At 38.4% G+C, this 15,195-nt stretch overlaps 1 protein-coding gene across 5 annotated transcripts in view; it reads right to left on the bottom strand.

The window, feature by feature from the left end:
- The window catches only part of CDIN1 (CDAN1 interacting nuclease 1), a 235,866-nt gene that overhangs the window by 120,431 nt on the left and 100,240 nt on the right, over positions 1–15,195 (bottom strand). For all 5 annotated transcript variants that reach the window (XM_053595280.1, XM_053595282.1, XM_053595281.1 and 2 more), the window contains exons 6-7: positions 2,849–2,928; positions 2,444–2,493 (exon numbers count right to left, since the gene is read on the bottom strand). In XM_053595280.1, coding sequence (XP_053451255.1) covers positions 2,444–2,493; positions 2,849–2,928 — 130 coding nt within the window. The remainder of the gene's footprint in view (positions 1–2,443; positions 2,494–2,848; positions 2,929–15,195) is intronic.

Below are 15,195 nucleotides of genomic sequence, written 5' to 3'. Positions count from 1 at the left end.
TTTCTCACTTTGTTTTTTTTTTTGTTTGTTTGGTGAGTATGAGCTGTAGTAGGAAAGCTGTGGGTAGACATGGCTGGGTAGGAAAAAAATTGGTAGGGACCAAAAGAAAGAGAAAACACAATGACAGTGTCTACCCTCTTGGCTAACTATGCTTTTTGTGATGTCTTACTAGTAAATGACCAATTTCTTTCCACTTCCACAAATGTCTACATGTCACATTTTCATAACGGAGTAAAAAGATTACACACCTATTCTATTTACCAAATGTGTGCATTCTTTCTCACAAAATGATGCAATTTACTGACAGTAAGCAATATAAATACTACCAAATTATCAGAACAATACACAAAAAGCATTTTTCCCCTCACGTGAAAGCCAATAATTTTTATTTACTGTGAATGAAATAATTCCTGTTGATCAGTCTAGCAAACATCTATGCAAGTGTATTTACATTATAGGAAACTGTTACTGCCTTCAACGCAAAGGTACAAACAAACTTCCCAGCCTGTTTTATTTTACATGGTAAAAGCAACCAATAATTTGAAGTTTGATATAACATTTATATAATGCAAGGTCTAGAAAATAAAGCTTATCAAAACAATACTGTCACTGGAAATAGAAATAATGGAATTGCAAAAATTAAAATGTCATTGGTGAATATAATTTATAAACATGCATCGTTATCTTTATCAATTGAAATCACGTACTACATTAAACTCTATTGGCAATAACGCAGCCAAAAAAGCAAAGTGAATGATGGCAAAAATGTAAAGAAAATACTCCAAACAGAATTTATAATGCTCCATAAGCAGAAACACTCTTAGACTTTGTCTATAATGATACCTATTATTGATGTATGGCAGTGACCATGGGCAAACTTGTAAATAACCTCACAAACCATTTTCTTTGCCAGCAATACTGCAATCTAGTTTCCCGTAAGCATCTCAACTATTACTGAAAAATAGCCTCCTGGCATTTACAAAGCAGTTGACTTCATACTTTAGTCCATGCATATATAATTAGATAGTTACATTTAAAATCAATACGCAATCCTTCAACAGACATTATGCTTTTAAAACCTTAACTTTAAATTGATTTTTAACTATTTTATGTGCTTTAAAATTAACATGTAATTCAGCCCCAGATACTTTGAGACGGTGTTAGATGTTATATAAATGTGCTAAACTTTATCAGTGTAGCAACATGAGGTTGGCACGTCTATGATTTCAAACACTATCATTAATTTTATACTGAAAATAGAAGGGTAGTTTCACTTTAGTTTAATAGAAAGGCAAGCTAGTGACAATGCTGTGTTTTATTAATTTAAAACTGGAGGCATAAACTCGGACAATAAATACACACATGGCTGTATCTCAGATATTGAATATTCTCTAAAGAGGGCTCCGTTAAAAGATAATTTATCAAAGGTTAACTTTATGAGAGAGTATTTTCTTATCAAAAACATTACTGACTCTAAGCCTCTGTGAGACCAGGAGGAAGGTAAGCACATACGCCTACATATTTGACTAGCAAGTTTCCAGAAAAATCCCTCGGGATTAGTAATCACTGAGTCACAGCCAGTCATAGTGCCATCCAAGCCAGCAAAATCTCTACGACCTGTGGGACTCGTGGACCCAGAAAATATTTTTATGAAAAAAATCACTATTTACCATTTAAATGGCATTTTTAGCAAAGGATTACCAAAACTCTCACTGTGTCCACATAACTACTAAATTTATTGATTGATACTGTCCTACTTCATTAAGTAGTTACTGTCCATCCAATCCTGTTCTAAGACGTAAACATTAACTTTTTAGTTATCTCAATGCCTTTAATGAAAAATGACGGGACATCTGTTTTCGGAACCTTAAGCTCGGTCCAGAGGAAAAAAAAAATAAGCTTCATTTCTCTAAAAATTCGTATCAGGAATCTAAATGACAGCTTGGATCATAAGCAACTTTTGGGCAGAAAGAATCTACGTAGGCCCTTTAAAATGTGATCGTCTCTGGCAGTATTTTAATCACATCATCCTTTAGCTCTAGGCTCAAAATTTATTCTAGCAAATTCAATTGAATTTGGCTCACGTTAAATGGTAATTTGTTATATTTTTACAAGTGCTCCTTGGGAATGTTGGATATGTTGCAAGACACTATGTTACCTGCCTAATGACTCTGTACCTTTAAGCACGTTGAAAATCAAGCAGTGTGAAGCGAGCCCAGGAAATGTGCAGCTGCTGAACTGACATCTTCCTGTGGTCTATCTGCTTTTTCTGAAGCTATAGAAGAGTATGGTCTGTAGTGACCCTCCAGTTGATTGAATGTAAAAGAGAAGAGTATGAACTGTGTTTTGTGAAGCAGAACTTAATGTCAGGTTAAAGCTAGACACATCTCCACCGCGTCTAAGCTCGTCAATTGTGCACCTAAAATTTTATGGGGAAGGATACTGCTTGATGCAGTCCACCAGTGGTCCATAACAGCAGTCATTCACAACGCACTGTGGACGAGAGAAAGGGGGTGGGGGGTGGGGGGCGGTTACAAAAACTATTATAGTCAACAGTATCCTAAAAGCAGTAATTACTTTCCTCCCCCACCCCCCCAAAAAAGGAAAGTTATCAAAAGGCTGTTCAGATTTAATCATAGAAAACAAAAATTGCATGCTTTTTATTCACTATAAAAGCAAGCTATTAAAAAGTGAAATGCTCTTCTCGAAAATATTGCATTGCCATTTACGGTGCACCCTGACCTCAGTGATAGTTTATGATGACAGTAATTAAATGAGGTTTAAAATCCTTTACTCTGCTAGGCAGATAACAGCATTGCCACTGAAAATAGACAGCTGTGATTAATACCTGATAGACCTGATTTGCTAGAACTCCATCTGGAATCTGAGAAGGGTCCCGTAGCAGACTATTTATAACAGACTTGGAGGCTGGAGAAGAGAAGAGAAGAGCTGTTAGCAGATAGTCAACATACTTTTAACCCAACATGAGAAGTGACATATACCTACATCCACGCAAAACATGAAAATGAAAATATTACTGATACTAATCACTTTGTCCTTTTTTTTTTTTTTTAATCTAAGGGAAGCTTTTAATTAGACCATTTTGTTTATAAGACACACTGCCAGATTTGATGATGACCCAATTTTTCCAAGGTAAATTAACAAGTACAGACCTACAGCATATGTATCTTTTCAGAAAAGTTAGCTTGGAAAAGCTCACTTGGAAACACACCTCCCCACAAACAATCAAAATAGAAAATATTTACCTTTTGCAGGTAGCTATTTTACAACTGAGCATATGTAGAGGGAGAGCTTAGTGAAGGGAGGTCAGATTCAAAGACTTTAGTGATGTCAATGAAATGACTCTCAGCCAAGAAAGCAACTCTGAATTCTGGATCTTTGCAAAATAATTCTCAACTGCCATAAAATGTTATGTCCATTTCACAGGTGAAAAGTGTAGGGAAAACTGACAATTAAGAGAATTTTTTTTTAAATTTTTATTTTTTGAGACAGAGTCTCACTTTGTCATCCTCTGTAAAGTGCTATGGTGTCATAGCTCACAGCAACCTCAAAATCTTGGACTCAAGTGATCCTCTTGCCTTAGCCTCCCAAATAGCTGGGACTACAGGCACCTGCCACAACACCTGGCTTTTTTTTTAGAGACAGGGTCTTGCTCTTGCTCAGGCGGGTCTCTGGTCTCGAACTCCTGAGCTCAGATGATCCGCCCACCTCAGCCCCAGAATGCTTGGATTATAGGCATGAGCCACCGTGCCTGGCCTAGTTGAGAGAATCTTAAAGAAAGGACATATGTATGGAGAGAGACACACATAGAAATTTTCCATCCCAAATACGCCTTATCCACTTGCAAGTTACCCAAGGGAACTACTATAGCTTCAAGGGGGGCATCTATTTTTTTTTTTTTTTTGCAGTTTTTGACCAGGGCTGAGTTTGAACCCACCAACTCTGCCATATGGGGCCAGCGCCCTACTCCTTTGAGCCACAGGCACTGCCCAAGGGGGGCATCTAATGAAGGATGCTGTTTGGGGGGTGTCAACCTTTGAAAAGCAAAGTAGGGCATCCTGACATAGCTGGCCTGAGGCACATGGCAGCCACAGCAGCCAGAATCCCTGCTAAGGCTGGGAGGAAGGCAGGCTCATAGGCTGAAGGTAAGTCACTAGTTGGCTAGGAATCAATTTTGTCAGCTTCTTTTTATTATTTCAGATTGATATGAGGGTACAAATGTTTAGGTTACACTGTTTTCATTTCTAAGGTAAAGTTCAATTGTATTTGAGCCCTTCTCACAGCGGGTGTGCTGTCTACCCTTACACTGTGCACCTTAGGGGATAACTTGCCAAACCTCCTCCCTCCTTCCTTTCCCTTCTCCCCACTCCCCCTCACTTGAATGTACCTGTGTTTTTCTTTCGTGTGGGCATGTAGTTGTTTATATTTTGGTTTCATATCGGTATTGAGTACACTGGATACTTGCTTCAATTTTCTCAAGTCCTCCAGTGGAATCATTTCCAAATACTGTATTTAGCAAAATGGCTTCAGGTCTTGTCCACACAAGCACAAATTAAATGCATGATGGATAATTTATCTAGTTAGTAGAATGAACACAGACCTTAGATAGACATCATCCAAGTTCTGAGACTAATTTTTGGTCTAACTCTTTTGAGTTTTTTTAGATTATGTTCATCATCAAGTTCAGTATCATAAGAACAAAAACAGATACGATAAATGCTACGTAAAGAAATAAGAAAATTATACCTTATGCACTTAAGCAAGGTATCAAGTCCACAAAGAAAAAAATGAAGAACAATTATTTTAATTACGCTACTCAGGGCCACATAACTGCATGCTTATAGCAACACTGATGAACTTAACAGCCATTTTTAAATGTGTCTGCACCGCTGTGAAGGGTGCACAAATACCAAGAAGAGCATTGCTCTAGCTGGCCTGTGCAGTTCTGTCTCTATGGCTCCCTCTAAAACGTGGGCAAGTTATGTAGCCTCCCAAGGTCAATGTCTTCATCTGTAGCAAGTGATAGTATTAGTTGAGCAAACTATCTTAAAGGGTCCTTGTGTGAGTCTCTAGAGAAAAGAACTACAAGAGCATTTTGTTAAGTCTAAGTAATAGTAAGAATTAAATCAGGCTTAGGCATTTACTTTATATCATCCTAGGCTGACAATTCTTTCTGAAAGAAAGTACCGTTGATGAATGGTACAAATATTGGGAATAGGAAGCTGATAATCATTATTTTATTTTGAAAGAAAAACAAACAGATAATAATGTGCCAAGTCAATTCGCTCTTCTTCCCAACGTAATTCCAAGGCCTGGCCAGTTGGAGGAGACCACAGCAGATGTTCACACTTTTGATCACCTTCTCTGGTCTGCCACTCAAGTCACCAGTTGGTAATGGCAGACAAGATCTTTTCTGTTGCCCATGATACTAGCAGAGTCCTGAGAAAATGGGCTGTGTGTACCTGGTCCTAGCTAAGATGTTATACTGCTAACTCTTATACCCATGTGAGAAAAAGATAATTACTACATAAATGGCCAGTGTGACCAAAACTGCTATCCTTTGAAAAATTATTGACCTCATACCAAACTATATACAAAGTCATTGTTAAAATCACAAAACAAAGGCTCTTTTATAAAAAGAAAAGGGAAAAATGCTCTAAGGCATAAATAGGTCCTTTATCTTGAGGGAATAAAGGGAAATATGTACATATTGAAAGAAAAAACTGATGACATAATTTTCCTCACAATAGGAATTTTAGAACAGTGTTCTCATCAGGATTAAAAGTCATAGCCAGTAAACTTTTTTAAGAAAGTAGTTTGAACATGTTGAATAGAACACTATTCAAACCAAAGGAAACTTGTCAGAGGAAGTCAGTTGTTCTACAATAAATTACAAATGGAATAGTTTAAGTAACTATATATTGAGTCTACATTTGTTTTAAAGCCAACAAATGTCTTTTCTTGCAACCTTCCATATTTTTGAGTGGGAGAGAAAGTTTTCATGGGAAGTCACAGCCTCTGACGCTGATCCAGGATGTGCCTACCATCTAAATGTGACTCTCTCCACTCTGGCTGGAGTGGAAGTATGTTGGTGCTACATCAAGTCTACTTTACATACGTATTCTCAAGTGTAAGAATTGTCATCTTAAAGGACGGACAGTAGCATTCACCAGATAAGTAAAGGTGAATGGACAACCTTGGGATAAAGGTAAGTGGACCCACGGAAGCCTGTGCCCTGTGCCTTTCACGGAAGCTGTTGATTTCAGGGTTTACTCCTGCCGCTGGTTCAGCTGAAGGGTTTCAACGTCTACCGAGCATGTACAGGGCAATAATGCAGAAGTCACTCGGAGCTAGAGTCACAAAATAGGACAGCACTGGTATCAGAAAAAGCACGCTGCAGAAAACGGACAATGCCCAGATGAAGGCATGATGCTTACGGTTACATCTTTTCACTGTGAAATATTTCTAAGAGCTCAATACAATAAACAGCCATGCACCAACCACCCTGATAGAACTTCAAAACCTGCAATAAATTTACCTCATATACTCTAATATTAATTTGTACAACCTTTCTGTTTTACATATCAGTCTTGCTAGAGATTGGTTTTACCAGTATTTTCAAGAAACCAAATTTGGCTTTGTCAATCGTCTATATCACCCCAGCTCTTTTAACTCCATTTAATTTATCCTTTCTCATCATTATTTCCTGCTTTCTACCTTTAGTTTGCTAAGTTGTTCTTTTCACTAACTTACATTGAAAAAATTCATTTTTGATCTTTTCTTTTAAAATATACTATTCAAGGCTCTAATTTTCCCTCTAAATTCTGCTTTAGGTACATGCCACAGTTTTACTGTCACTTATTTATAAATACTTGGTAGTTTCTGTTAATATTTCATCCTTGATCTATAAATTATTTTTGCTTTTTCTAACTTGTGATGCTTATGTTAATATGGCTTGTTTATTTTACTTTCTTTGTGTTTTCTACATGTGATTAATTTCTGTAAATGTTTTATCTGTCTTTAAAAAATTGAAGTTCCTATCTTTGAGGTACAAAATTCAGGTATGTCTAGTAGATAAAATTTTTTTGATTGTTTATTTTTTTGAGACAAAGTATCACTCTGTTGCTCAGCTAGAGTGCCACAGTGTCAGCCAGGCTTATTAGCAACCTCAAATTCCTGGGCTCATGCAATCCTTCTTTCTCAGTCTCCTGAGTAGCTGGGACTATAGGTGCCCGTCATAATGCCTGTCTGATTTTTTCTATTTTTTAGTAAAGACAGGGGTCTCTCTCTTGCTCGGGCTGGTCTTGAACTCCCAACCTCAAGGGATCCTCCCACTTCTGCCTCCCAGAGAGCTACTGTACCCGGCCAGATTTTTAATTGCCTTATCCAAATCTTCTATATCCTTATTACTTTTTCCTAAACTAGATAAGAAGTAATTAAAAAGATTACTAGGGAGGATGGAAAAAAAACCCTCAAATCTGAAGAAATCATCTACTACTCCCGTGGAGTTATTGGTTTCTCCTAATAACTTAGCCAATGCTCTTTCTGTATTTGGAGGGTACAGTTTTAGTTGCACGGACTCTCATTATACATACAGAGCTCCTGGTAATTATATTTTTTGGCAGTAAGTCATGACTTTATCTCTAAAAAATTTCATATTAAATTTAATGTTATCTAGTGATAGCACTGCTGTGCCATTGTTCTTTTCGGTAAGATCTGCCTCATATACCTGATATTCCATTTCTTTACTTTGAACATTATTGTGCCATGTCTCAAGTGGACTCATGTCTTAGGTATTTACTTAGATTTTCTAAAGTCAAATTTGAAAATCTCTGCTCCTTAAAAAATGAGTTTGATCCATTTATATTCATTACAGCCAACATGTTTGAACTTCCTCTGTTCTCTCATTTTACCTGTGCTGCTAACCATGCTCTTTCCTCCTCTTCCTCCTTTTCTTCCACCTTCCAGCTCATCAAGTTTTCTTTATTCTGCCTTTCCACATTTCTTCCATTGAAAGGAATACATTCTACACCCATTTCCTATTAAGGAACTGAATCAGTATCTAATCTTCATCAGTATCTCCATCGTTCTACATTAAAGAATTTATAATAAATGCATTCGCTCCAATCAAGACGCCTTCCTCCCTCATCAGTCTCCATGCTGTCATGTCTATTCCTTTTGTAAACACAATTTCCCAACCAGTCTCTAGGTGGTTAATGTGTCAACTTGACTGAGTCACAAGGTACTCAAATATTTGATCAGTCCTTATTCTGGGTGTATCTGTGAGGGTGTTTCTGCATGACATTAACATTTGAATTGGTAGGAGTAAAGTAGATTGTCCTCAAATGTGGAAATACCAGAAAAGGCTGAGTAAGAGAGAACTTGTTCTGCCTTTGAGTTGAGACATCTGGCTTTTTTTTTCCCCCTGCCTTTGAACTGGAACTGAAACATTGTCTCTTCTTGGGTCTCAAGCCTTCTGGCTTTCAAACTGGAACTATAATCACTGGCTCTTCTGGTTCTCAGGCGGTCAGACATGGACTAGAGTTTCACCATCAGCTCTCCAGTCTCTAGCTTGCTAAATGCAAATCTTAAGACTCATCAGCCTCCACGATTACCTGAGCCAATTCCTTGTAATAAATCCCTTTATACACACACACACACACACACACACACACACTTATTGGTTCTATTTCTCTGGAGGATTCTAATAGTTGCTTTGTACTTTTTTTTTTTTTTTAAACTCTGTGCTTAATTTATCAACATTTTCCCAAATTCTTTTTTTAGCATCGTTCTTGAATCTCATTCTCAGTTTTTAGGTTCAAGGTCCTTGTTTCTGAAACATCCCATTTACTAGTTCTTTCAGCTGTGATCAGTGAGCATAAAATCTTGCAGTCTGCCTTGTCTGAAAATATCTGTACTTGGTTCCCACTCTTGGAAGATAATATAAGCTGAGTGTAAAATTACAGGCTAAAGGTCATTTTAATTCAGCTCTTTGAAGATATGATTTTACTGTCTCTTGGCATCTAGTGTTACTGACAAGAACTCTTAATTTTAATCAAACAATAATCCCCATACATGTAATGTCTTTTATCTCTAGTTAACGTTGAGAATTTTCTTTAACATTCAATGGTTTCATCACTGTGTGCCTAGGTGTGGCTATTTTTATTTAACTTGGTTGGGATTGGCTATATTTCATGAACCTAAGAATTATGCATTTAACCAATCTGAAAAATTCTGAATCATGTAGTGCTGACTTCCACTCTCCTCTGAAACTCTCACGTTAGCCATGGGTTAGAGGACATTATTCCAGCTTCTATATCTCCCATGCAGAGTTTATATTTCTCCTCTCTTCATCATTGTGTTATAGTAAAGGTGCTTTCCTCAGACTCACCCTAGAATTCCCCGATTTTTGTTTTATTTTGTTTGTAATTCTTCTAATCTGATTTTCTTCTAATCTTTTTGTCTAATAATTTACTCATAATGGCCTTTTCAATGACTATTATTTTATTTCTAAATTTTACCCTTTTTCAAATCTTTTTGCTTTTTTTTAATGCTATTCTGTTTACTTATCTAGTCATAATCTTCATTTTTGTTTATTTAATCAATTTATATACAAAGTGACACAGTTAAGTTCGGAAACTCATCTTAGAAAAATTGCTACATACGTCATTGCTGAACATTACTAACAGTCAACTTCATAGTACTCCCCTGGGCCTTCTGGTGACCGTAGTGATATTTAGCAATGAGGTATCTAGCACTTTTTCTAGGACGAGTTCATGAACTTAATTGTCCGATTTCATGTGTACATATATGCAATTTTAAGTTTTATTTTATTTTTATATTTTGTCTTATACACTTAATTCAAACTGTCTTCATTCCCTCATCTCCAGTCCATGGTATGCTATTTCTCTCTCTCGCTCTCTTCCTCATGATAGTAGGTTTCCTCTCTTGAGTTATAAATTTTTTCTGGGAGCTTATTTTCAGCATGCATTGTTTGGCCTGCACTGGGAAGTAACCATGGCAGTACAGTTTTCATGTTTGTTTTTGCAAAGACCAGTTTCATTGTTTAATTCTTAGCTTGGCCTTTCTGCAGTAAACATGAGTGTAAATCTGAACCCATACTCACAAATAGTGCTCACCTGTTTCCCTTTTCTCTCTCTTCACAACCCAAGACCATACACAGCTTCCTGACCATTTTCCTAGTCCTTTTCTCACAGCTGGGTTATAAAGGGAAGCTCAACTTCAGATCCTGGTTGCATCTCTGGGGAGTTCAAAACTCAAGCTCAATCCCCCTCATATCTGTATCTAAAACTAATAATTTAGCACTCTGGATATATGTCCTCTCTCCATCTCTGACACCCAAAGATTTTATTTCTTTTGTTCATACTTGATTATGCATTTTAAAAGATTTGTTATCTATCATTTCTATGTCGTTGTCATAGAAAGATGGCCCATCACCAAAAGCTCATTCTGCTATGTTGAAGACATTTTCGAAGATCCTTCAGTAAGAAATTCAGGAAAAATACTTGTTTCTCTTGACTTATAAAAATATATAAGGAAAAGATCCTTCTAAGAAGTCAGAGTCCCAAACAGCAGAGAGAAATGTGGTGATGGGGATATGAACAGGGTGGAGAGTGGCCATCACCTTAACCACCTCTGAAGACCTCCCTACTCCATGGCCTCTGGGAGGCCGGTGGAAAAGAAGGAAGGTCACAGGTGGCTACAAAATAAATTGTTTACTGATTTCTCCAAAGGCTGCCATCACGTCTCATGCCAAAGCACTAATCAGTAAGCTGGGGGGAAAAGACAACTTGTTTCTGTAGGTTTGAGAATAGGGAATACAACCTTTCCTTTTCTGGGAGGGGCACTTTAAACAACAATTTCTCAACATGCTCATTAATCGGCAATTTGCGGAAGCCCTGGTGGAGAAAATATGCTCTTCATATGGCCCTGACTAGGGTGGTTCGTCTGGGTGCTGAAGGACTCACTTTCACGATGACTCACTCACGCGTCTGGCACAGCCGTAACTGTGGCTGAAGGCTCTGGCTTCTCACCACGTGGTAAGACTTGTATAAGGACTGTTTGGATTTCTTCTTGAAATGGTGGATGGGTTCCAAGTGTAAGCATCTTAAAAGAAGCAGGCAGAAGCTGAAAGCTTCTTATGACCTAGCCTTGACAGTCACACAACAAGACCACTATTTTTATTTGTTTATTTATTTACTGATCTTCCTCAAAAGAAGAAAAATATGACTTCTTTAGAAACAAGTGAACTGAGAAAGACAAGAAGTATAACACTTTCAGAGAGAGAGCCAGTGTGGAAAAGTGCTACAAGCAGAGGCAAGGATCAGACAGACTTGGTCTGAGGTGTGGTTCTTCGACTTATGAGTCTAGTTATCTCAACAAGTCCATGGTGGCAACCGTCCTTGTCCGTTAAAGAGAGTAACATCGGTGCTTACCCTGCAGAGCTGTTGTGAAGATGAAATAAAGGACTGTGAAGGATTTACGCTGTTTGAGATTTATGCTGGGATGGTCGTTACGTGGTTGCTTGGACCGGTGTTGGATGATGGTAGGAACTGCCTTCTGCCTCGCAACACTACAGCACCAAGGAGTACAGCCTGACTTTCAATTGTACAAAGGGTAAAAAAAAAATTGAGTCTTCATGAGATGTATTTGAGATAGCCGAAAGTGAATTTGTGCCACAGGCAAAATGAGGCAATGCCAGATTGATTCTCTCATCTCACACCACCTCCCCCTCTACTCCCAGAACCATATATGCATCCCTCTTGGCACTCAGGATACGGCCACTACCAACACTGTTCTCAGGTGAGAACTTGGTAGAGGTCCATCCTACCTTTGCATGTATTGAAGGCTTGTAAATTAAGTTTTATCTATTACCGCATAACAGAAGGCTCTTCCCTCCTAGCGAAGAGCATTTCAGGCATCAGCCATCAAGCAAGTGGGAAGTTTCCAAGAATCGCTGACATCGCCCTCAGTCTATCACTCTTGCTTTCTTTAGGGTAAGGTCAGGTAACACCACTGAAAGTCTGGCCCACTGCAAAGAACTTTTTTTTATGAGGTTATACTTAAACTAAAACAAAAACAACAACATATATCAGTGTTTTTCAATCTTTTTAACTCAATGCACTTGAGCCTACAGCTAAACTTCTGTGGCACACTTAAATTATGTTGATCAAAAAAAAAAAAAGAATATACTAACTGTGCTTTGAACTTCTTTCAAAGACAATTTAATTAATGGTCTTTAAAAATTTTCATGGCACACCTAAGATCCTCTTGGTGTGGCACACTGGTTGAAAATCATTAGCATAGGGCTGGGCATGGTGGCTCACCCCTGTAATCTTAGCACTATGGGAGGCCAAGGTGGGTGGATTGCCTGAGTTCATAGGTTCAGGACCAGCCTGAGCCAGAGAGAGACCTCATCTCTAAAAATAGCCGGGCATTGTGGTGAGTGCCTATAGTTCCAGCTACTTGGAAGGCTGAGGCAAGAGAATCACTTGAGCCCAAGAGTTTGAGGTTGCTGTGAGCTATGATGCCACAACACTCTACCAAGGGTGACAAAGCGAGATTCTGTCTCAAAAAAAGAAAAGAAAATCACTGGCATATATAGTTGAGATTCCTAATCTAAGATCCCAAGTAGGTTTAAACAAGATAGATGAAACAGGATGAGCTGGCTGTGTACTGTGTGGCAGCAGCTAAGAGAAAAGAAAGAACACGCAAAGGAAGAACAGACACAGGGATAAAGAGGAGATGGGCTCCTTGGAAGGAAAACTTACGTGCAGTCAGAACTGTGATGTTAGAACCCAGTTTTCCCCATGACTCCACACTGAAGAAAAACATCCCTGCACTTGAACAGCCGATGGACACGGCAGCCCCTGTTGGTGATACTCCACGGTACACAAATTATGCCCTTTCATCTGGCTGCTCCAGAGGCTGAGCTCCAAGACAGCAAACACTAAATACCAGCTAATATGAATTCTTTCCTTCCGAAACTGATTTACAGTCATGAGGATCCTTCTCCCTGAGGGGTGACCTGCCATTGTCTTTCTTAGACAATGTCAGTATTGCCAGTGACCTACATAAACCTCCTTACCTTTGCAGTTGGAACTATTCTTCAAGAATTCTAGGTACCAGCCCACCAACTCTCATGCGATATAAAAGTGAAATCTAAAGTAGTTTGATCCCATCTGACAACTTGAGTAAGAAATATCATTTAACATTAGGGAATTCTATAGGGACAAATTCAATTCTGCTCTCTAACTAGCACATAATCGTTTAAAAAATAACTTACGGTCATCAAATATGAAGTATTATGTAAGGATGAGAGGAAGACATTTCTAAAACTCAGATATTCACATGATCAGAACCTTGTTCCAGGCAACATGTGGTCTTACAGCTGCCAAACTTCATCAACCCTCATCTAACAAGCGTGCATTCAACAAATATTATTTGGCTAATGGCTAATGCAACGAACACCTTCATTTCTTCACCTTGCCCCCATATTCTCCAAATCTGGAATGTTTTCTGGCATCTTTCCTTTGGCCAAAAGTTCAAAGCCCTGTTCAGTTCTTATCTCCTCCACTAAACCCTTCTCTAATTTTTCTAACACATTTGCCTTCCTCTACCTCAGCAGTTCTCAACCTGTGGGTCGCGATCCCTTTGGGGGTTGAACAACCCTTTCACAGAGGTCGCCTAAGACCATCCTGCATATCAGATTATGATTTATAACAGTAGCAAAATTACAGTTATGAAGTAGCAACGAAAATAATGTTATGGTTGGGGGTCACCACAACATGAGGAATGGTATTAAAGGGTTGTGGCATTAGGAAGGCTGGGAACCACTGCCCTACCTCATATTGTGGAATGGAGAGAACTAATATCATCTACAGTCATTTGGCACTTTCTTAAAAATTACTTTGTCATCAGATAATAAGAGGCTGATCAGGATGCTAAATTTTTAAACTATGCCACATTAAAAAAAAAGTCTAAAGGGAAAAGGAATGTTGTGTACAGCATGGGTGGAGATGTTATATTATACGTCCTCAATATTGTCTTTAAATATCTGATGTTTCGGTGGCGCCGATGGCTCAAAGGAGTAGGGTGCCGGCCCCATATGCCAGAGGTGGCGGGTTCAAACCCAACCCCGGCCAAAAACTGCAAAAAAAAAAAAAAAATCTGGTGGTTTTCACATAGAGGAAGATTTAGGCTCATCATGTGGTTACTCCCAAGAACATAAGAAAGAAATCTCACAAGTCATTTATTGGTTGTGAAGTTACCAGGTTTTAGATTTCAAGCTCAACTTTGTGTGGCCCTCTGCTTGGTCCACACAGATGTTTCCTAACCCTTTTTTCCATATGGCCCACCTCAGGAGACTTTTTCTTAATTGATCCCCTGTGATATTTGAATGCCTCAGCTGTGATGAACATTCATCTGCGTAGGCAGTATCACCCTCTTTGAGGATGTGTGGTTCACATGGAGGATTAAGAAATTGAGTCAAGGTATTTGGCAAGCTGCTTAAAAGGAGCATGTGTCTTTGTTATTACTCCAAAGTTGCTCTGCACAAGCTAGCTTCTCAATAAACTGCTAAATGAAGGAATTAGTGAACAAATCATCAAATGAGAGAGAAGACGACTCAAAATCCAAGCTCTCCCTGTGTTTCTTGTTATTACAATGATGTTTAGGTAGCCAAATGGATCTGAGTTAATTGAAGCTTGGTTTTTCTTTTAAATTGTTTTCAGGAAAATCAGACTAAGAGGTAATAGTATACAACCCACCTTTAGATAAATGTCGAAAACATCTAAAACGACTTAGACTGGCATAGGCATGAGAAGTAAATTTACTAGCACATAATACAATCTTTTCTTTAACAGTTACGTACTACTTTTATAAGTAGTTTAAATTTATGGTAAGAGATTCTAGTTCATCATTTAAGATGGAATTATATCAAGTAAATATACTATTAGTGCATATAGTGCTCTGTAGATATGGCAAAATCATAAATGTCATACCAAAATGTCATTTGCTTCACGTAGAGCAACTGTAAGGCCCCAGGATGAAACTAGGCCTTCTCATCTAAACTCAGCGGAGCCCAGCATGACAGCTGAGTCACAAGGAAAGAGGGAACTCCTGCTCAAGGGAGGGAGAAAGTTTACGGCAGCA

The sequence above is a fragment of the Nycticebus coucang genome, chromosome 6 (assembly GCF_027406575.1).
Source record: "Nycticebus coucang isolate mNycCou1 chromosome 6, mNycCou1.pri, whole genome shotgun sequence".
NCBI lineage: Eukaryota > Metazoa > Chordata > Mammalia > Primates > Lorisidae > Nycticebus > Nycticebus coucang.
This window is presented reverse-complemented; position numbering and strand designations above follow the sequence as displayed.